Source organism: Ochlerotatus camptorhynchus, unplaced genomic scaffold (genome assembly GCF_037179485.1).
Source record: "Ochlerotatus camptorhynchus isolate MF236.1 unplaced genomic scaffold, CSIRO-AGI_Acam_v1.1 ptg000213l, whole genome shotgun sequence".
Classification (NCBI taxonomy): domain Eukaryota; kingdom Metazoa; phylum Arthropoda; class Insecta; order Diptera; family Culicidae; genus Ochlerotatus; species Ochlerotatus camptorhynchus.
Window position 1 is genome coordinate 6836029 of NW_027040703.1, and position 22333 is coordinate 6858361.

The 22333-nt window shown below is 37.6% G+C and overlaps 2 protein-coding genes across 4 annotated transcripts in view; both read left to right on the forward strand.

Moving 5' to 3' along the window:
• Positions 1-22333, forward strand: part of LOC135703430 (regulator of nonsense transcripts 3B-like) — a 406370-nt gene that overhangs the window by 13571 nt on the left and 370466 nt on the right. The window lies entirely within an intron of this gene.
• Positions 4020-22333, forward strand: part of LOC135703418 (beclin-1-like protein B) — a 145945-nt gene continuing 127631 nt past the window's right edge. The window contains exons 1-4 of one of the 3 annotated variants that reach the window (XM_065224636.1): positions 4020-4095; positions 5632-6002; positions 15677-16158; positions 17171-17495. In XM_065224636.1, the coding sequence (XP_065080708.1) occupies positions 5756-6002; positions 15677-16158; positions 17171-17495 (1054 nt within the window). In that variant the 5' untranslated portion in view covers positions 4020-4095; positions 5632-5755. Of the gene's footprint in view, positions 4096-5076; positions 5370-5631; positions 6003-15676; positions 16159-17170; positions 17496-22333 lie in introns of those variants that run through there. The other 2 variants (XM_065224635.1, XM_065224634.1) reach the window with 2 other exon arrangements.

The following is a 22333-nucleotide window of genomic DNA, read 5'->3' on the forward strand; positions in this document are numbered from 1 at the left end:
AGTTTTGAACCATAACCGAAACATTGAAATAATTACAGATATACATAAATAAAAGGGAAGGGACGGTCCAACAGGGCACCCGATTGAAGCGATTTGGACGGGGAGAGTGGGAATGCCAACTCCCTGTTGATAACATTTCGTGGATAAAGGGCTGGCTCTTCTCCCCACTCATTGGAGCATCTTCCTGTATGGGGGCTTGTCTTTTTGACCAATTGGCTGATCAAGTTGCTGGAAGGAGATTCTCTTGTTCCGTAGATGCGTATAGGCGACTTTGCCTATCGATCTACCCAATCCGTTTTAGGCACTTCATACAGCGACATGTTGAGGACAATCAGAAGTTATTAAGCTTGATCAAGACAAACAGAGAAGAGAGCCCACTGCTGTCGGACTTAGTTTCCGTGCTACAATGGGTGGTAAACCACTATCATGCATCATGCATCAAGAAACTTCTTGAAAATACACGAATCGTATAACTGATATTCACGGATTTGTGTTAATATCTATGGATATTATTCAAGACTTATTCAACTTAATCAAGTAATGTTCTGAAGATATGCAAGTGTTCAAGAATTCAAAATACGACATCCTTTCCAGACGGAAGTTTGATTAGAGAGTATTTAAAGGGTATACAGCTGACCGGTGATTTAAGGGGAAGCTCACCCGCCCAAAAATAAAAAAAAAATATTTTCGGTACGTTTTTATTTTTCTAAAAATATTGGGAAAAATTATCAAAAATCCAAGAAAATCAGTTTCTTCCTTAGATTTTTGTCAAAAATTACATGCAAAAAAATTTTTTCTATCCCATCATGAAAAAAAATTGGACTCTCAGAAAAACCGAAAAGTTGATGTTTTGTGGTTTTTTGAGTCCAACTTTATGCCATAATGACTTATAAAACATGTTTTTGCACGTGAATTTTTCTTTAAAAAATTAGAAAAAATGTGATTTTTTTAGATTTTTGATACTTTATTTCAATATTTTTAGAAAAATCAAAACGTAATTTTTTTTTTTGGAGCGGTCTGCTTCCCCTTAAAGACCTCTGGATATCTTTCAAGACTTCAGGTCGATCAAGTGTTATTCTTAAGATATTCAACTGTTCGTTAAATTCAAATAACGTCTCTAGATACCCATGTAACATTTTAAGTTTTATGAAATACTACAAAGTTACTATAAAACAACATTCATAAAACCCTGGTCAAGACTGCTTTGCCATTGATGCATCCACCAAAACCTCATTGATGCTAGAATCTGTCTAGTTGGCCCACGCTGGAGAAGGTTCTGAAAGGTGTATTTTTGAAGCTCTTCAAGATTGATTTACTGCAAAATGGTTGTACGATAAACGCATTGAGATCCATTTCAAAACCGTATTTAAGCTACAATAAAAGCTATTTGGCAACAATTAAAACCATGATTCGAGCCATTTACCCTAGCCGCTTGCTAAGTTCACTAGAAAAACAACAATCAAGATAAATACCATCCGATCTTATCAAAATAGTTAAAATAAAAACTGATCGTATAAAAATCCTGCCGAATTTTCAAAATTATAAAATAGTTTTCATGAAGTGGCCCAGTTTTAGGTGCCAAACTTGAGTCCGCACACGGAAAACATCGATTTTACTAGTTATTTGACATTAAGAAAAATAATAAATTCTTCAGATCGATCATTAAGCTTAGCCGAGATTTTTGTTTCTCATGATTTTTGCATTCTAAATATTTTCTCATTGCTAAATTAACTAAAATAAAGTTATATCCAAAGAAATATAGATTGAAAATCGAAGGTTGTAAAAAATAAACAAAATAATTGTAATATGGCGGAGGCATAAAAGTTGATTTTCATGGGCCATTTGAGACAAAGTTAGTTTGCTTTCAAGAAATCCTTAACAAATTCATAAGGTTTTGAGTTGGCTTTTATGAAGAAAACTTGTAGACTGTATTGTTTTTATCGAAAACCATTTTGTTTGATCCCAATCCGTTCAAATTTATGGCAGCATTTATGGCGGCAATTTTGCCTACAAAATGTTAAACGTCAAAGTATGTTTATCTTTCGATACTTGCACTGTGCGATTCAGCGTTCTTCCAGGCGATTCTCTCCCGATGGCTTGGAAGCAGTTACTCAGAAAGTGTTCACAACATTTCGCATTTCTCACAACTGTAACCTCGATCATTCCCGAAAAGATCCCCTTCTTCCGGATGGTTCTGGAAGTGCACCATCAAACGATGCAGGAATGTACGGTTGAATGATTTTTTTTTCCAAGTGATGACCCTTTCACCGAATAAAATCGCAGCTATGGATCGGAAACCAACTAGTGTCCGCTAACTGACAGTTTCAGTGGTTTGCTGTCGGTACTGACGCAAGTTATACCGATCTTCATCTATTCGCAAGGTCTGGAGAAGGCTGATCTGTTTTCAGACTTTTTTGACAATGTTTTACGAATTTGAGGACCACGCTCACTTCAGTCTTCTTCACCAGATGCTCAGTCGTTGATGGTACCCGTTCCGCCGGACGTCCTGTTTCTTCTAAAGAACAAAATTTTACTGAAATTGACTTCCCTTCGGTTGTTAGTATCGCTTGAATTTTTCCTCCAACTTCGTTTATCGTTCGATATATTTATCCTTGTCATAAATTTGGTTTTTATTCACTATGAGGATCCATCCTTAAAGTTCAATTTGTAAGCAAAGGAGATTTTATGATAAACTTTTAGAAGCCTAAAAGGCAACAATACATGCCTTTTGCTCTCATTTAAAACCTAATGTTTTTATGATTGCTTTTATAATGATAAAACAGGTTTATAGAGTATTTTATCAAGACATTAATAAAAAATTGCTAATGAAGTTTATGATTGATTTATAAAACAGTTTTATGGTGGGATTGAGAACTAATTTAAATTTAATTTTAAAACAATATAGTGTTTGACTTCTCGCCAGACTGTAAAAGGTTTTTAAAACAGCGAAAAGATGAACTACTAAACAGGAACGTTTTACACTGTGAAAAGCTGTATTAAAACTAAATGGGTTATTCATTGCCATTATAAAACCATCCTAAATCAGAGTGGATGCCAAATGATTGCAGAATTGTTACTTGGGTAGTCTTTCAAGATTACTGGTTGGTCAGATATTAGCAAATTCAGGCTGATCACGAAATCTGAAGATCTTAAACTGGTCAAATATTCAATTGGCTCTCGCAAGATGGCAGATCGGTTAGGAAGTACTTAAAAGATCTCCAGCTGATCGAAGATATCAATAAAGTCCTCTGGATATTTTTCAAGGCTTCAGGTTGATCAAGTATTATTGTGAAGATATTCTCCCAAAACTGAACGTTGATCAGGAAGTATTCAAAAGATCTCCAGCTAATCGAATATTTCCGTGAAGTCCTGTGAATATTCAATTGGATCAAGTTTTATTCTGAAATATCTTCTTTTTTTTTCCTTTATTAACGAGACTTTCAGCCTTAGGCTGGTTCATCTCTACCACTTTCTGAAATATCAGATTTTGGTTACATTATTCATATTCAACATATTCAGGAAGAAGCTTAAAATATGAAATCAAAAGCTTAATTTATTTAACAAAAATTTTCATATGCCAGCCTAAAATTTCAAAAAAATCCATCGAAAGTCTGCTTCAGCTTCCACATGCCTTGAAACAACTTAACATAACATGAAATGTCTTCAAAATGTCTGCATGAAAAATAACTTCACAGAATTTTAAATATCTTCAAAATGAAGATATGTCGTTAAATCTGGTGTCCCTAGTATTGAAGAAATCTCCTTTTTTAATCATTCTTCTAAGGAGATGAAACATACATTTCAGAACATCGTTAAAATAAATTAGAAACATACGAATATTAAAACAATTTGCTATTTGTTATGCATTTATGTATTGAATATTTCAAATCAAAAATATTGCTTATGTCCATAGATTTCATATAATCCTTTTCCCTTTGTCCTTCTCCTTTTCAGAAAGCGAGTAATGGCGCTATAGTCATAAGTCATAAAAGGCTAGGACAAGGGTCCCAACCTTCAGAAGAAAATGTAGCATCACTTAACCTTTCTAGCTTTGATGCTTCCAGAGACCAACCAATCATATAATTACCAAAATCGGTACGTACGGTACGAGATGTCCACGTTTCATCAATTTATTGGATTCTGAAGCATCTTCGATTTAAACAGGACCGATGTTTTCTGAATCATCTTGCCCCATAAATGCTTCACAGTAGGCCTGGCCGTTTTGATATGTTTAACGCATCTTCGATGTGAAACATACATCAAATAGACAAGAAAAATGATGTAGGTATATATATCATTTTCCAGGATGCTTTCAAGAACTGGCTGTGTTGGTGTTAGATTAGATTAGATTAGATTTGTCCTTCATCAAACTTTTATGGAGTTGAGGCCTTTCAATTGTTGGTCTTGAAATTACTTTTGACCGTTTTCAGTCAGGTTGCTCAACAGTTGTTATCCATCATTGAACTGCTCATGGTTTAAAGAATGAGTTAACTTCAAGAGAGATACATGACTTTTGAGCATTTTCATTCGATTGCTCAATATCTGCTAAAAGCCGCTCATTTTTAAAAGAAGCAGTTTATTCAGATTGCTCAATAGATTTTATCTATCAAAGAACTGCTCATGTTTAAACGAGCAGACAACTCCTGGAAAAATAAATGGATTTCAAGCGTTTTCTGTTATGTTGTTCAATATCTTGTCAAAGAAGAAGACAAAAATTTAAGATCATGGAATGTGTAGAACACTCAAAAAATAAGCTGAAAACAAATAATCTGATTGGAGAGAAATTAAAAAACTAGTTCAATCGTTGTGTTTGTCAAGTTTGGCCTGGAGTTTGGCTCAAAATTACACGAGAGAGATCCTGTGCGATGATTAAAATTCATGATTTTTTTTTGGCTGGGTAGATATTAAGTAGGACGTTTCATCCATCTCAAATCGAGCTTCAATCAGTCAGACGAGAAGCCGAGCAAACACCTTGACAAAAGCCAATTGTCAAACTCTATTGTTCCACAACCAGCTACAACAAGGGTTCAATCCAATACATTCAAAACACGCTGCTAATCGAATCATCGGATCGCTTTCAATCCAAGCAGCCTATCAATAATAATCCCTTTGTGTCAGCAAATCAACAAACAACTTTGTTTATTCCGATCAATCTCCCTCGCTCCATTAGTCCCGTCGTCGCCGGTCCGTCTGCGTCTATCTCGTGCTCCCGGAGCTCTTTCCAAGTGTAAAAAATATATATCCAGAACCTTCTTCCGCGTGTGTGCGTTCGGTGTTTGTTTTGTTACAAGGCCTATCCACCTACATTTTACATAGTTAGAGGGTGCGTGTCATTTATAGCTCCTCGCGAATCCCACGTGTCCAATCAAGTAAATCATCCTTCGACAGCCCTCATGGGACTTTCTTCCTAACCCGTTTATGGCAAGCCGAGAATAAGAAAAAGAAAGTTGCGTAGGTGGAATAAAGGCACCATTATTGGCCTTGATTCCGCATAATTTCATCATTACGATCTGCCGCAATCACAATTTCACCTGTCCCGCACCCTCTCGTAACCGACTCCAGGGCAGTCCAGTTCTAATCTAATAAATCCAGGTACCGGAGGAAGGTTAACCTTTTTTTTTCTATCCTCAGACTACCATTATTTGGGTTCACCCTTGGGTGAATTCTATCGAATCCGGGTCATAAATCTGAATTTGCGCAATTCAGTGGCACAGAAAGAAAAAACCATCGCATCCAGTGCCCGTGACGATTTATAATGAACCATAACTATGTGAGAAAATGTGAAGAATATTTGGAAAATATTCCATCCCAAAAGTTGCCTCCCCGACAACAACAGCGAGATTCGGCATCCGGGCATCGAGGGATGTCCCCTGCCGCCGCCAGTAGCCGAAATCTATCATCTCGAAAACTGCTCCAGCAGCCGATGCCGGGTGTCCGAGCAAAACAGCCAATCAATAATCCTGGAGCCGTTGGTGTTGATCTGGCAGCGTCGTTGGCAAGAGGTAAGATGATAAGCTGACCGTAGAAATGATAAAAAAAATGTGTATTGAATAGAGAAGGAATATCTTAAATGCATGGAATTCTTTGGTAGCTTGGTTTGAGTTTGTTGGATGCCAATTGAACTGAATTATTTCCAAATTATGGAAGTTTTAGTACCTAAATTCAGATGTGAACCATTTTCAAATTACACATTAGTCATATTGAAATTTTCACGTTCAACAGTCACTAATGAATATTTGACAGTGAGCATGTATAAGGGCGTAACCGCGATGATTGATTCTCTTCATCGATGTCTCTTTTGTCAATAACTAGCTTGCACACTACGAAAAATTCATGTAAATTTTGGTTCCCTGAGACCAACACATGTAAGCAGCGGTCCGTTTGACCTAAGAATCAGTTGAAAAAACGAGAAAATCAATTCAATCAAACGTTATCATCTTCGAGTTGCTTCTGTTTCGGTTTGAGAACACTTAATTTTACATGAAATGTTTGTTTACGTTCCATGATTTACGTCCAATATAGATTACGTCTCATGTAAAAGTAGTTATTTCTAAGTGTGTGGATTAACATTTTTTGGTGCATTTGTTGTTGTTTTGATAACCAATACAATCCAACCAGCACTGTATTGGACAAATTTCAGAAAATGTAGCAATTTAAAGAGAAAATCGATGAAATACTTCAAAACAACTATAAAATAACATTCATAAAACCTTGGTGAAGGCTATTTTGTTATAAATTCATCCACCAAAACCTCATTAAGACTAGAATATGTCTAGTTGGCCCACCCTGGAGAAGGTTCTGAAGGGTGTATTCTCGAAGCTTTTCAAGATTGATTTACTGCAAAAGGTTGTATGACAAACGCATTCAGAACCATTTGAAAGCTGCAATAAAAGCTATTTAGCAACAATAAAAACCCTTTCCGAGCCATTTCCCCTAGCCGCTTGCTAAATCCACTAGAAAAGCATCAATCAAAATCGAAAAGGATTTATGAATCCGATCTTATCAAAATATTGATATCATTGATATTGAAACTGATGGTACAAAAATCTTGTTGAATATCCAAATTTATTGCAGTGCACTTTAAGTGGTCTTGTTTTATGTGCCTTATTAAATGTTATGTGAAATGTACGTGAAAACATCGAAAAATAAGTCCGTCCTCGTAAAACTTTGATTTGACTAATTATTTTACATTGAAAAAAAAAATTGTTTTTCTTGCGTTCGCGCTTGACCGAGAATTTTTTTATGATTTTCGCATTTAAATGTTTGCTCATTGCTAAATTTACCAAAAAAAAAGGTTGTATCCAAGGAAATGTGGATTGAAAATTGAAGATTGTAAAAAGCAAGCAAACTAATTGTAACATGGCGGTGGCATAAAAGTTGTTGTTTTGCTTTCAAGAAATCCTTAACAAATTCATAAGGTTTTAAAATGGCTTTTATGAAGAAAACTTGTAGGCTGAATAGTATTTATCTAAAGCCATGTTGCTTGATCCTAACCCGTTAAGATTTATGGCAGCATTTATGGAGGCAAAGTTGCCTGCAAAAAGATAAACGTCAAAGTTTGTTTCGGTAGGTGCGCTGTGGGATCCAGGGTTCTTCCAGGCGGTTTTCTCCCGATGGATTGGGCGCAGTTACTCAGATATTTTGCGATACTGTTTTACAACATTCCCAAAAAAGATCCTCTTCTTCCGGATGGTTACAAAAGTGCACCATCCAACGATGCAGGGATGTACACCTGAATGAAATTTTCGAAGAGTTGATTGTTTCGACGAATAAAATCGCTCCTATGGATCGGAAACCAGCTAGTCTCCGCTAACTAACAGTTTCAGTGGTTTGCTGTGGGTTGTTATTTCGTATGTCATCTATTCGTAAGATCTGGAGAAGGCTGGTTTTTTTTTTAACTTTCGACAATGTTTTATGACCACGCTCACTTTACTCTTTTCCGCCAGGTCAGTCGTTGATGGTGTGCTCGTTCTTCTAAAGAAGTAAATTTTGCTGAAATCGACCTGAATGTTTCATCCTACATCCTTCGTGATTTCCTTGTCATTCATTTGGCTTTTATTAATTATGAGGAACCATCTTAAAGCTCAATTTGTAAACAGAGTAATTGGGGAGTTTATGATGCACTTTAAAAGCCTAAAAAGCAACAATAAATGCTTTTTGCTCTAATCCAAAACCTAATGGTTTTGTGGTTGCTTTTATAATGATAGAACATGTTTATAAAGTATTATATCAAGACAATTGCTAATGACGTTTATGCTTAAATTACAGAACAGTTTTAATGAGGGATTGAGAACTGTTTTAAATTTATGTTTAAAACAAGACAGTTTTTGACTTTCTTGCCAGACTATAAAAGGTTTTTAAAACAGCAAAAAGCTGAATTACTAAGCAGTAATGTTTTTTATTTTGAAATGCTGTATTTAAGCTAAATGGATTTTTCATTGCCGCTATAAACCCATCATAAATCAGAGTAGATGCCAAATGGTTACTGAATTGTTGCTTGGGTTGGTACTACTTTCGGAAATGATTTTGAAGAGGAACTTTGGAAGGATCCCAAATTCTTTAAAGTCCAAGTGCCCCAGTAAAGTCTAGGAACTGTCATACGCTTGAAATTTCCAAAATGGAGCTGTGTATAGTGTCTTTCCGTATAAGAAATTCGAAATCGAGAAATTCGAAATCCGTGTAAAAAAATCGCGTAAAAAACCGCGTAAAAAGCGACTCCAGTGTAATAAAAAGTTTGTATTTTCAATTTGCCAACGTGCAAGCTACCGCTTGTTTGCATCGAGAAAAGCGTTGAGATCAACGCTTTAAATTATATTGCTCTAACTTTTGATTCGTTAGGTAAAATTAATTGAAATTTTGCGCCATGATTTAATGTGTATTGTTTACACTCTATGAGTTGATTTCATTGGGTGCACAAATGTTTTCAAAATAGTGACGAAAGAACAGTGCGTGCGCGAAAAAGTTTAGCACGAGTACTTTGAGAATAAGGATCTGTTGCATCGTGCCATCGGAAATATAAGTTGGGAATCGCGAATTCTACGGTGTCTGGTATCATAAAACGGTTCGAAGAACGCCTTACTGTTGATCTGAAGCAAATAACCGGAAAATAAGCCTTCAGGTTGGGGCCTTTAAACGGAAACCGAACGCCTCAGTTCGAGATGTGGCTAAAAAGTTGCATGTGAGCAAGACTTTCGTGTAGATTTTTTTTTTTTTTTTTTTTTATTATAGTCACTTTAACACTCTTGGGTCATTCGTGACTTGTCCGGGGGTGAGATTTGAACTCGTGACTTTGGCGTGAGAGGTATGGATGTTAACCACTACGCCGGGGTGGCCCTTCGTGTAGAATGCCAACACTCGAGCTGGACTACGTACGTTTATGGTTCAGAAGTCCCCAATCCATGACAAGAAACAGAATACGGTTGTTGTACGACCAGAAGTTAACGAAACCACACTGCTGCGTAATGGATGACGAGACATATGTGAAGGCAGACTTCAACCAGATTCCAGGAAACCTGTATGTGACTGCCAAGGATAAGTGTGATGTTCTCGAGAATCTCCGGACACAGAAGATGTCGAATTTCACGAAAAGTTCTTAATTTGGCAAGTGATTTGTACTTGCGGAAAGCGGAGTACACCTTTCGTTACCGCAAGCACCATGAATGGACAGGAGTATTTGGAAGAGTGTCCCCCAAAAGCGGCTTCTCCCTCTCCTGAAGGTTCACGACGGTCCGACGATCTTCTGGCCGGATTTGGCATCATGGCACGAAGGACGTGCTTGAGTGGTATAAGGCGAATGATGTCGATTTCGTGCCGAAAGATCTGAACCCCCCAAACACATGCCGGAACTGCGCCCAATAGAAAAATACTGGGCCAATATGTAGGAGCACCTTCTTAAACGACCTAAAATGGTGAAGAATGTAGAAGAAACGAAGAAAGCATGAGTTAATATGATGAAGAAAGCATGTCAATTCTGAGGTCGTGCAGAACCTTATGGCTGGAGTTGAGGCCAAGGTTCGGCCATTTTTTTAATTTTTAATTTTTGTTTAATTTTTTTTATTTTGTTGTTTTATTTAATTATTTAAATAATTAATAGTTACATTCAGTTCGAGTTTACAATACTTGAGTATGCTAGTAGCTAGCTATCTATATTCATCAAGGAACAATCAACAAATGTCTAAAAATTTACCGAATTCAGCGTGAAACATTACTCGTTTGTTCCAATTCATCTCTCTTAACTCTTTTTTGAAAATAAACAAAGAAGGCTCGTGAACCCTCAAGTTGAAAGAAACAGCTCTTATCATCAGCCAAAAAGCAGCTTTTAGCTGCTTTGAAGAGTTTTGAATCTTCAATTGAAGAATATCTTCGACATGCTTTACCTTAACCTTCATCCACTCTATAATGGTTAGACTGCACCAATCCCAGAATATTTTTGACTTCGTGCATTGCTTAATCCGATGTTTATTTGTATCAGACAAACCACATTTTTCACAATTTAGTTGATGCAATATGGCCAATATTGTAAAGCTTGAGCTTTTCCTTATTTGGTACAAGATCGTTTACAAAAACGAACAAGTTCTCCCATACGGTTACCCAAACAAATTGGATTTTGTTTTCTACTGCAGGCGAATGATTATTCCTGTCAATAAAGAAACCATACAAAGCTTTGTTGTTTCAAGATTACAATTGCTCTTTATCAAGACTCCTTCCTCTATCAAAGAGCATTCGGATATAAAGGCGAAATAAATTAAATGAATGATGCCAAAACTAACTTTAATTGTTTCTTTTTACTCCCTGAACATTTGGTGATATTCGGATAAAAACTCGAATTTTGAGAATGAATTTTGTGTATGCGGATTTTAAACGGTAAGTACGGTAGTTTTGTGTAGGAAAATAAATTTCTAACAATTTGTAATGGTCAATTTTCCCGAAAGTTTTAATTGAAGTTTTCGGACATCAGGGACATTGAAAATTTATAACACTTATGATCCAATCATCGTAGAATGAATGTTATATAAAAATATAGAGAAGTCATCTCAGCAATACATAAAAAAAGGAAAATCCATAGTCAGGGTCATAAAAATTTGTCAAATCTATACAGAGCTGGAAAAAGGGCCTTTCTGCTTTGATCGATTCGCTTAACCGACTTTTTCTTTCGTTAATAACTCAGCTGCATCAACATTCCCTGTTGTATTTGACGATTTGGACGATAGATAAAAACCTCCTCTATCATGCTCTGTGGCAAAAATAGCATGAAAACTGTTTGCATAGTCGTGGTTATCAAAAGAGAAAGTCGATGAAGAGAATCGATCAAAGCAGATAGGCCATTTTTCCAGCTCTGTATGGAAATGATTTTTGTCATGAAAGAAAACTTCTTACCTTTCAGTGGTGAAAATTTCAGAGTGGTGTTTTTGACTGGCCCTTAGTTTTTCGGTAATTATTAAAAAACTTCATCAACTTTTAGGCAAATTACCTTCTGCTAAAATTTTGCATACACAATTTGCCGCATTATTTCAGCGCCTCTGTCGATTAACGGAGGCAGAGTATTCCGGGATATTTTCAGACCGCACGCCTTCCACAGGGGGTCCAAAAGCAAATTGGCACTTTTCCATTCTGGATACCTAATGGAAAGGTTGTGCTCCGTAACCATTTACAACGTACCCAGGAGCACATCACCCCTAGTGGTGTCCGTGTCACTTATCTTCCATTTTAAATTTCCATGATATGTCTTGCTCATATCGGCAACTCATAGCACTCGCCGTGAGTATTAAACTGACTCACCGTGAACGTTCATTAAGGCTTGCACTCTTATCCGATCACACCAGTTCGTAAAGAACGGTGAGAATGGAACGAGAGTGAATGGAAGGCAGCACGAATACTCTTCGCACACAGGTCACTCACGAAGACTCACGTTAATGGCATCGTTCGGTTCGTTCAGGAATGTACACAGCAAAAAAAGTTGTTGAATATTACATCGAAACTGCTGCAACCAGGTCAATCCATCGGTTGTGTAATATCACATTGTACGATGTACATCGATTTTGCGAACAAAATTACATCCATTGATGTTATATTGTATCTGCTTTTTGCTATTACATCATTATTTCATACATCAGCTTGAATTACGTTGATCGATATTACATTTTTTTTTTGCTGTGTATACTTTGTTTTCGTTATTTCAAACGCGTTCGGAGGCGGTAAGCGCTTTTGAGTCGTACGATGCGAGTATCAGTAACCTTGGCTTTTAATATTCCGCAGTTGGATATCTCATAAGATTTCCAAGGCCTCATTAAGACTTAAGAAGTTTGTCGAGCTACAGAATCATAAAAGTTATCCGAGGGCTGCTATGCTGAACGTCATGATCAGCGTTGCCAGTATTCCAGATACACAGACAAGGTGAATTCTTTGTGAAATCAGACGAGAATGTCAAGCTAATCCGAGTAGAGTTCCATGCATCTTTGTGAGCTTCGTGGTCGTGCGATTCACCCGTCGTTCAGGCGTACTTATTGTGAATGCCACGAAGTGAGGGTTCGAATCCCGCTCCAGTCGGTGCAAATTTTGGCAACCTGAAAATGTCTACTGGGTGTGGTGTGTTGTCCGTTGTCTAGTGTTAAATATACAGTCTGTGCCACGTCTGGTTGAAGACGATGTCAATTGTCTTGTCAACGCTGATGACAATTGCATGGATATTTTGTGAATAAAGGGAACACAATCCGGAAAAGAAATCATAGAAAATTCTTATGATGAAACTTAAGGGGTATGCTGACACGAATCGTGAGAATAATTGCAATGGTATTCTGTCCAATGTTTCTATGGAGATTCATTTTAATAAAATGTTAAGATATTTAAACGGAACCATGCGCAATTTCTGCGAGACTTTCAAAACCAAGTAGAAATACTGAAGGGGATTTCAAAACAATTCTAACCTTACCTACAAAGCAGTTCAAAGGGAATTATCGAATGCGTCTGAGAAGAGCGTGATGGTCATTCTGAAGAGTGTACCAAGGAAATTATTAAGAATATTTTAAGAATTTCATAGAGAAAAAAGGACACAAAATTGTACCAATTCTTGAGAATTATTACCAGTTTGAGGGAGTTGTGGAATTGGAGAGTGATTTATAAGAGATTACAAGCGGTAATGCTGGAAAAGTTTCGATATTATCGAGATTATTTTAGAGGAATATAGAAAATAAGTATGATGGAATTAAAAAAAGGGCGAACATATCTTTTGAAGAGTTCCAAGTAAATTCAGACTAACCAAAAATGTCTTGATCTGGGACCCAGGAAAAATATAAATTCCGGAATTTAGAATCATTTCAAGAGCCTGAGACTTCCAAAATGAAGCTATCAGACTTTCATGTTAGTAATATGATAAAATTATTCTTTGGCATAAAATTATTCGTAATGGTCATGCAAATAGTGGAGTAAGCCGTAGTTTAGGTAAACTGTGTGTGAGTACCACGATGTTAGACTTTGATTCCCACTTCAGCCAGGTGAATTTTGCTTCAAAATAAAATTGTTTACTGGTCTACTGGGTGTTGTGTGTTGTATGATGTCAAGAATTAAATTGTAAATCTGATCAACCTCAGGGTAATATTAGAATTATTTAGAACTAGTAAGTAATACATCGATTATTATTTGTTTAAAATACAATTCTAAACATATTTTCTGCAGTATTTCACCCAATGGATATTTAAATTTTTTGGGCACACTTTGTCAATAGTTTTCAACTTTTGGATGATTTCAGCAATGCTGGCAAGTTATTTGCTTTATATAATTTATTTAAACATGTTATTCATAACCATTCTAGTACTTGAAATAAATTCCAGATGATCATACTGACCGATTTTTACGGGAGATTGACACATCCAGGCATGGAAAATCATTTGTATTCATTTAGTGCATTCATTTACATTCATTTACATTCATTTGCCCCTAACTTTTTATATCAACAGAATTCTGCAAAACAATGTATGGAAGTTTTGTAGGTTTTGTTATTAACTACAACTTTTGTTAACAACTCAAATCCGTATATCTTATGCATGACGAACCAGAGTGAACAGAAGCCACTACTGTTTTTCAATGAATGTATTTTACAATCACTGAAAAACAGTAACATGTTCTGCCCGCTCTAATTCGTGATGCATAAGAGATACAGAATTGAGTTATGGGCAAAAGTTATAGCTAATAACAAAACCTGCTTATGTTCTCCACATCATTCTGCGAAATGCTGTTGATGAAAAAAGTTAAAGGCAAATGAATGTAAATTATTGCATGAAATGAATGTAAATGATTTTCCATGCCTGGGCACATCACTTTGATTTCAATAGCATTATGTTAAAAAATAATGTTTTAAGCAATCCAGATTTTTCCAGATTTTAAATTTTAACTGTTCCAGATTTTTCTGAAAATGACCTGGAAACGCTGGGTCATGATAAACACGGCTTAGTTTTGGAATGTGAAAGATTGTAGTGAGAAATTCTTTTAGAAAACATGAGCTTGAAAGAAAACTTGAAATGTGTCTTGAACTTGGATGAATTTTCAGGAAAAAATTAAAATTCAATTCCGATAAGAATTGGCATAATCCAATTGTAATTCCGAACAGAACTCATAGGGAAAGTATTAAAGTATTCATAAGGAATTTCGAGCAGACTAGAAAGTAATTTTGAAAAAAAATAAAGGATTTATGAGGAAACCTTCAGGAAAATACTTGGGCAACTTAAAAGTAGTTATATGTAGAATTACATGGCAATTTCCAAATTCCAAGGGGGGTAGGTGAGTAAGTGTAGAGGATAATTTTAAAAGATTCTCTGAGAAGAACTCAAAGAAAATTCAAAGGAGTTGGTTGGAAATGCTAACATGAAGCTTTAGTGTGATGATTTATTAGCTAGAGAATGATCTTTAGAAGAGGGTAGGTGGATAGTTCCGTTAGAGTACGGCAGTATGAAAATTGAATAGAAGTTGAAAATGAGCGAAGGGCCATTAATGCGACAGTTTTTTTTAAAGAGATAGACGCACATTTTTGCCTAACCCGTACGATGTACGCGGGGACTTGAAGTATGTCTCCAAGTCCACAGGCACTCCACAACTCCAAAAAAAAATTCATACAAGAGTTTCAAAGCAATGCTGACAAGAACATTACAAACATTAATTTCAAAAGAATTGTGACAACAATTCTAAAGGAATCTGTATCTGAAGTTCATTCAATTCCAAAGGAATCTTAAATAGAGTTTACTATTTTCGACAGCGTTAAGGAGAGGTTATTTAGCGGTAGTTTTGATATAAATTCCAAGGAAGTTCCAACTCACAACATATGAGGATTCAACAGAATTGAAATATATTTGTAAATTTTAAAAAAATATTGTGGTACAAATTACAACGGAGATTTATTGAAAAACTCGAACGAAATTTTGAAAGTAAATTAGAAGGAATTTTGAAAAAATCTTAAGAGGAAAAATAAGAAGTTTCAAACTGAGTTACAAAAGAACTCTGTTATGAATTCCAAAGGAACCTTAATTTGATAAAAATTTCATACATTCCACAAGCTGAAAGCATTCAGCGGGCAGCACAAACTCACTCGGTAGGCCGCATGTGGCTCGTGGGCCATTGGATGAGCACCATTGCTCTATTGTATTCAATCTTTTAATGTCCCAACTACATTTCTCCTTTCGATCACAAGGTAAAAAGTTCCCTAATTCGGGTCAGCAGGAGAAACAACAAGGCTTCAAATTTATTCGGCCCTGTTGTCGCCAGCAACAACAACAACAACAACAACAACAACAACAACAACAACAACAACAACAACAACAACAACAACAACAACAACAACAACAGCAACAGAATCGAGTCGTCGGTGGATCCAAAGCTCCCGGAGGACGTAATGGCCTGGCTGGTGGTGGTGGTGGTGGTGGTGCTGGTAGGGGCAAGGCGAGTGATAATGTCAATCAGCTTGACAACATGAAACTGGCGGCGGTAGCACCCGATGGGGATTACGTTGGACGTGCTGCTGCTGGGTTGGGGCCAAGATTGGAAGTTGGAGATGGAATCAAGCTGCAGCAGCAGAACATGAAAAGTGGAACCGAGAGCTGGGACGGGATACTGACGTCGTCGTCGTCGTTTGCTATGGGGACGGCGACGTCGCTGTCGCAGATCAAATCAAAGGTTAGTAAGAAGAATGCTTGTTTCTGGTGTGTGGGATGTATCTTCGTTTGACAATGGGATTTTTTAAACGATTCACGACAGATTGGTTTCTGTGCACCGAAAATGTATGCCGTGTTTGGCGGGATTCAATGAACAACAACAGTTCCTTTCACGAACTCTGTAAGGTTTTAGTTCTGGGAAAATTTATGAGGATTTTCTAATGAATAGCAGTTAGCGTCCTACACAAAAAGTTTCAAGACAAAATGCAATTTCCACTGAAAACATTCGTCCTACAAGGAAATGTTACTTTAAAGAACTTAAAACCAGATCAAAACAAGCAGCCCTTGAACACACTCTCACAATCCCGGTGTTGCCATTCACATTCAAGCTGTTATTATGTTAATCATCCAGAAAAAAATGTGACACTTCTCCCTCATTTCCCGTCGGACGCATCAAAGCAAAAATTAATCTAATTTAATCCGGTCCAGTGACAAGGCAAGACAAACGTCCACTAACTCACAAACACGAACGCGCGCACACACACACACACACTAACAAGCTTTGAAAATGATAAGGAAACAGATAAGGGATGCTTCTGACGTTACCTTTGATAGCTGCTTTTTTCTTTTACCATAGAAGCATCATCTTCATGCGAGTGGGAGTTTGGATAACGGATAAAGTATCCCACAGAAGATGTGATTTTGTAGTACCTGGAAAGAGATGATAAGAAAAAGGTGCTTTAGGAAATAGCCGGCAGAGAATTAAAGCTTAAAGTTGATATAATGTTCTTGGGCATCATTCAATTTTAGTGACAGGAATTCCTCGATTTCCCACAAATCACAACTCAAAAGAAATGTTGAAGAATGTCTCCTTTGGGGTGGCGGAAAAGCATACGAAAAATCGAGGTATGCCTGTATCACGAACCGATGTCATCCTTCCACCAGCTTTAAATGGAAATAAGATTCTTAGTAAACCTGGAAATCACGCTCAAATCCAATATTATTCTTTTTTTTATCGTCAACCCACAACCCAGAACGCACCGGATCCTATTTCATCGCCCATCATCCCACCAGGACCAACTTTAACTCCAGCTGTGTCGTCATCGTCATCGTCGTCGTCGGCTTCGTCGTTGTCCATTCGGCCAACCAGTTCGATTGTGGCCGTTCCGCCGCAACCCCGACGACCCTCGGCTGCCACACTGGTTCCACCGACATCAAGCCAACGAGTTCCGATTTGCAAGTCATCGGAGCTGGAAACCGGTATTAATTTATTCCGTTTCGATCCACTGAGGACCCTTCAATTTTTAACGCTCGAGCTCAAGTCCAAGCTGAAAGCACTTGGTGGCAGCACCGGTTCAGGTAAGTTCGTCAGACTGTGAAATTTAATTTCCATCTCCGGGCGGCCACTGGCTGGCTCGCCGGAAGTGTTCTCTTACGGATAGTCGTACGAGAGCTTCCCTATAGCAACGGACATCCGATTACTCGGTTGCCGGCTAGTGTAGGTCAATATCTTACCCCCATTGTGTACCAGTCGTCTATCGAGAGCCATAGACGACGATGGTTGATGAAAAGGCTGTCTTCTGGTTAAAGTGCGACCAAAAAGTGATTGACGGACGAAGAGGCTATCGACGGAATGATTTTCGAAGTACCGATAGCGGATGCATCTGATAGTCATGATGGTTCAATTTGATATGCCGGTTGACAATTGAATTTAGTATGGAAAACGGATAGCGGAAATTGAGTTTAACACAAGTTATCGTTTGATTTATTTTAAGCGATGCTATCTATCAGTCTGAATGCAATTCAATAGATCAGAGCTACTTTGTATCACGCTTGAACTTTCAATGCATGTATGAAGAAAAATAGCGACAGATTAAAACACTATCAAAGAGGATATATGCTTCCCTATACCTAAAAAAAATAGCGCTGCGATCTGCAAACGTAATAATGAAAAAAATAATTATATTGATTTCAATTTTCATTATAATATGCAAATAGGTTGTTTCTCATTTCCGCACTGCATTTACTCGATTTCCCTGTGCAGACTACACGACGGGAAACGAACGGCTCCCAACTGTAGGTATATTGCATCGCATCGCAAAAGGCCTCAGGTTCCATAAAATACTACTTCTTGTAGACTACATCCACCTACAATCCACCTCGTTATGCTACTCTGCTTTGCTCACTGCCGGTTGGTTGCTGATGCTACTGCTGCTGTTCCAGACGACATCCTAGAAAAGTTATTTTTTCTGCTCTATTTCCTGCATCGTGCCTCCCATTTGAAGGCACCTTTAGCGGAGATTACACTGGTCTACATTATTTTCTTCAGAGATCTGAGGTGTTAGTAGCTGTATACAGTGGACTCATTGTATATGCTTGTCAACTGGGAGCTGTGAACTGTCAAATGGGAGCCAAACATTCAGAAGACACAGATGTAGATGCTCTTCTGATCTATCGTCTAGTATTGTCATTTCATAGAAATTAACCGGACTTTTTCTCAACACATTATTGATTGTAAGCTCAACGGGAGAAACCAATCGTCTCGGTAAAGAAAGCTTAAACCTCAGCACAGTTTTGATGCCTCAGATGAGCACTTCTGTCTCAGAGTATTTGAAGGGATTCTACTGAAAAGGAGCAAACGAATTTGCTACTTGGGAAATGTTTTAAGAAGTTTTCAGCAGTACCCAGATTAGTAGTATATAATTTAAAACATATTTTGAGTTCATTATTTTATTGAGTTCCAGTAGGGGAAGTGGGGGTAAAATGAACATAGCAAGTAAAATTAACACTTTACTTTTTAAACGGAGAAATCATCAAAATTCTGCAAATATATGCAATTGAAGGGAAGAAGACGCATTGGCTGAATTGCCTGTATTCTGAATTGGTTCATATTTTGATGAATAAGCAACTTCCCCTACCTATTGTAAAGCGAAGATTTCAGGTAATTGGAATTCCGTTCATATCAATGGCAGTGTTGCTAGTATTCTAACCGCTTGGTTGAAGGCAATTCATTCAATAAATTTTTTCCAACATATTTCCTTGTCTTCATCAATTCAAAATAGACTGTTTCCAACTCCAAGGAAACTCATCACTGGCAATTGAGACACATTTTCACTTTCAATCGGTGTACGGCAATTAATATTATTATTATTTATTTGTGACACTTTACCACATTAGTGTGTGGCATTCGTGTTAGGAATATATAGGGGAAGTGGATGTAATGTCGGCCTAAATGCCCCTAATTTGGGTCCATTTGGGTCAGCAATCGACTAAATTTTCAATAACGACCAAAAATATCCATAAGTACCGTCCCAATGACGCGTTCATCTAGATAAAATCGATAAATAGCAGATTTTTAGCGATGGGTCCAATTTTAGATCCATAGGCAAACATTAGAGCCATTTCCTCTACGCATAAAAATAATTATCGAGCTCGGCAATAGATATATAAGCGAGCGAGCACGGAATAATTCTAATTTACTGAGAATTCAGCAAAACATATATTTAAACACTGATTCAGCACTACTGCAAACTGACAATTCGGCTTGCTTCATTTTTTGACAAAATTCACTGGATGCGGTGCACCAACGCAAGCAATATTTTTGCTGACCTCGGTAATCTGAAGTGCCGAGATCTTGTTTTACAATTGCTTGTTTACCGGAGTCCCAGCCACCATTCTATTTCATTCATTAGTAAATATTCGCCTATTGCGTGTAGTGGAAGTACTTGTGACAATGGGCCAAATTCTCGGAATAATTAAACAGGAAGACATCAGATTGTACGAAATCTTTCGTGGGTATAATAAAAATACTTGTTTATATTTAATTTCAGCCGATTACATCTAGCTCAACTTACTTCTTCTGCCAGTATCGAATTTCGATATGGATCTAAACAATCCTGACAACGATTCATAAAGATCTCCACTGGAATGCTCCAGAGGAACTAGGTTGTACCATTCCAATTGGCATTTCAAACATTCCTTACTAGGATTCTGGACGATTCCGGCCAGGTTTTTGGATATCCTATTTCCGACCGGATAATCCCAATTGAGATTCCAGTCCATTTCGACTGCGATTAAGGGCAAACACAATGGGTATTTTAAAGAACTCCAACAGAGGATGATCCCAACTGGAATTTTGGATATTTGTGATAAGAATTTTGAAAGATTCCGACGAGGAATGGGTTTCAGGACAATATCAGCTGGAATTTTAGACACACCAGGAAAAGTTTTCAGTATAAAAAATAAGGTTCACCGGGGCAAGTATACTGTAAAGTTCAGCATTATGTGCTTGTGCAATCTACAATACAATAATGATTAACTGTACATACAGTAATCATCTGTTGGCATCCCTGCACATTCGCACCAAAACCAAAATTCAACATTAGACATTTCGAAAAATAATATTCATTAAATGCGAATTAGGTCTAACTTTCCCCACATACCGGGTCAAGAGGGACCTATTTTGAATTTTGAATATAACTATCGATAAAAAATATATTCATGGCAAAAGCTCATCAGCATACATAATTTGTCATACGTGGATGTGTTCTTAAAACATATTTTTTATACATGGATCATCCAAAAATACCGTTACGCTTCGTTAATACAGTCCTTCAGATACGAACAAGACACAATAAATTATTTAAGGTAGAACTATACGAGGAGGGGTGAGTAATGTTAGTGAAGCTAACGTACTCTACTAAAAAGCCTCTCGTGACGTAATTTAGTAATAAAGTTTTATGCGGTACATTTGAAAAAAAAATGAGTCATTGTTGATGTCTATGGCATGGTCGAGTAAAGGCATAGTTCCATTAAGCATTCGATGCATTTTATAGAATGCAGAGAATAGAAAAATCACGTAGTGCCAAAAACTATAAGGCACTGTGCTCTTCTGGAATATCTTGCAATTATTCGCAGAACTAACTTAGAGTACTCCATAGGATTCACTGCAGTTTTTTTTTCTCAATAAGAGAAACCAAACTACATTTGAATTCTACGTAAAATCAAATGAAATCAGTGCACCGGATTTGGAATTAATTTCAGAACCGGTTTGGAAGCAATCTTTACGTTGCACTTGAAGTTCTCCTCATAATTCCTTTGGAATTCCTCTCGAAATTTCCATGGAATACATCTTGGCATTATATTGAAACAGTTCTAAATATTTTCTTGAAATTGACCTTAGAATTCCTCAGACAAAAAATCTCTGGAAATTCTTTGATTTCTGTCAAAATTTCACTTCAAATTCTTTTAGAATATTTCTCAAATAGCATTCAGCTGAATACTCCTCATAACTATCTTTTAATTTGCATTATTATTACCCTTGAAATGTAGTTCAAACTCCATTGGAATTCTCTATCCCTCCCCTTGGCTAGTTTTTGCACCTTGCTGTTGGTGGGCGGGCTTAATGTCATACTTTATAGTAGAGTGTTGGAGAGGGCCGGCGTTGCTGGTTCATGTCATGATAGAATGGCGCCATAGGCAGGCGATGGAGATACTAAGGTTCCCCTCTCTGATGAACCACTGCATGAGAGAACCAAAGATCTAGTCTAGCAGTGATAGTATTACACTTGTTACTCCTTTGTTTGAGAGCCGCGTTGTAGTACGCTTACGTATAGGCACTGACGGGCTACAAAATGGTGAGTTGACAACCTGGAAGGAGCGGAATACCTAGCCCTGGTCCTCACAAGTTCCTACTTCACGCCTCCTCGAGTCATATGATAACAAAAGACTACCAGCTGAAACATGGACACAGCTGGTTGGCGTAGCCTGGGCAATGTTACCAGTCCGGCAATAGCAAAGTGAAGAGGTGCGACGCGAACACTGGCGCGGTTACCATAGTACGGTGATAGAGGAAATGCTTCACCAAACCTGAGCGTCTGCTCACCATGGAGGTGTGGCTCAAAACGGCGTCTGTTCTCCATGTTAGGAGCGGCTGATCACCGTCCTAGTGCCAGCGTGGGACTCTAAACAGAGCTGTGCACGATGGTCCCCCGGCAAGACAGGGGGTTGGGGCAGGCGCAACAAGCCGCCCTGGAAAAAAAAAACAAAGTTGCAAATACCGAAGAAAGAAATACGGATCGGAACAATCGGCACAGACCTACGCGACGAAATAAGGACTACGATTGGAAACTCGGAACATGGAAATGCAAATCGCTCGGCTTCCCGGGTTGCGATAGGTTAATCTATGACGAACTTCA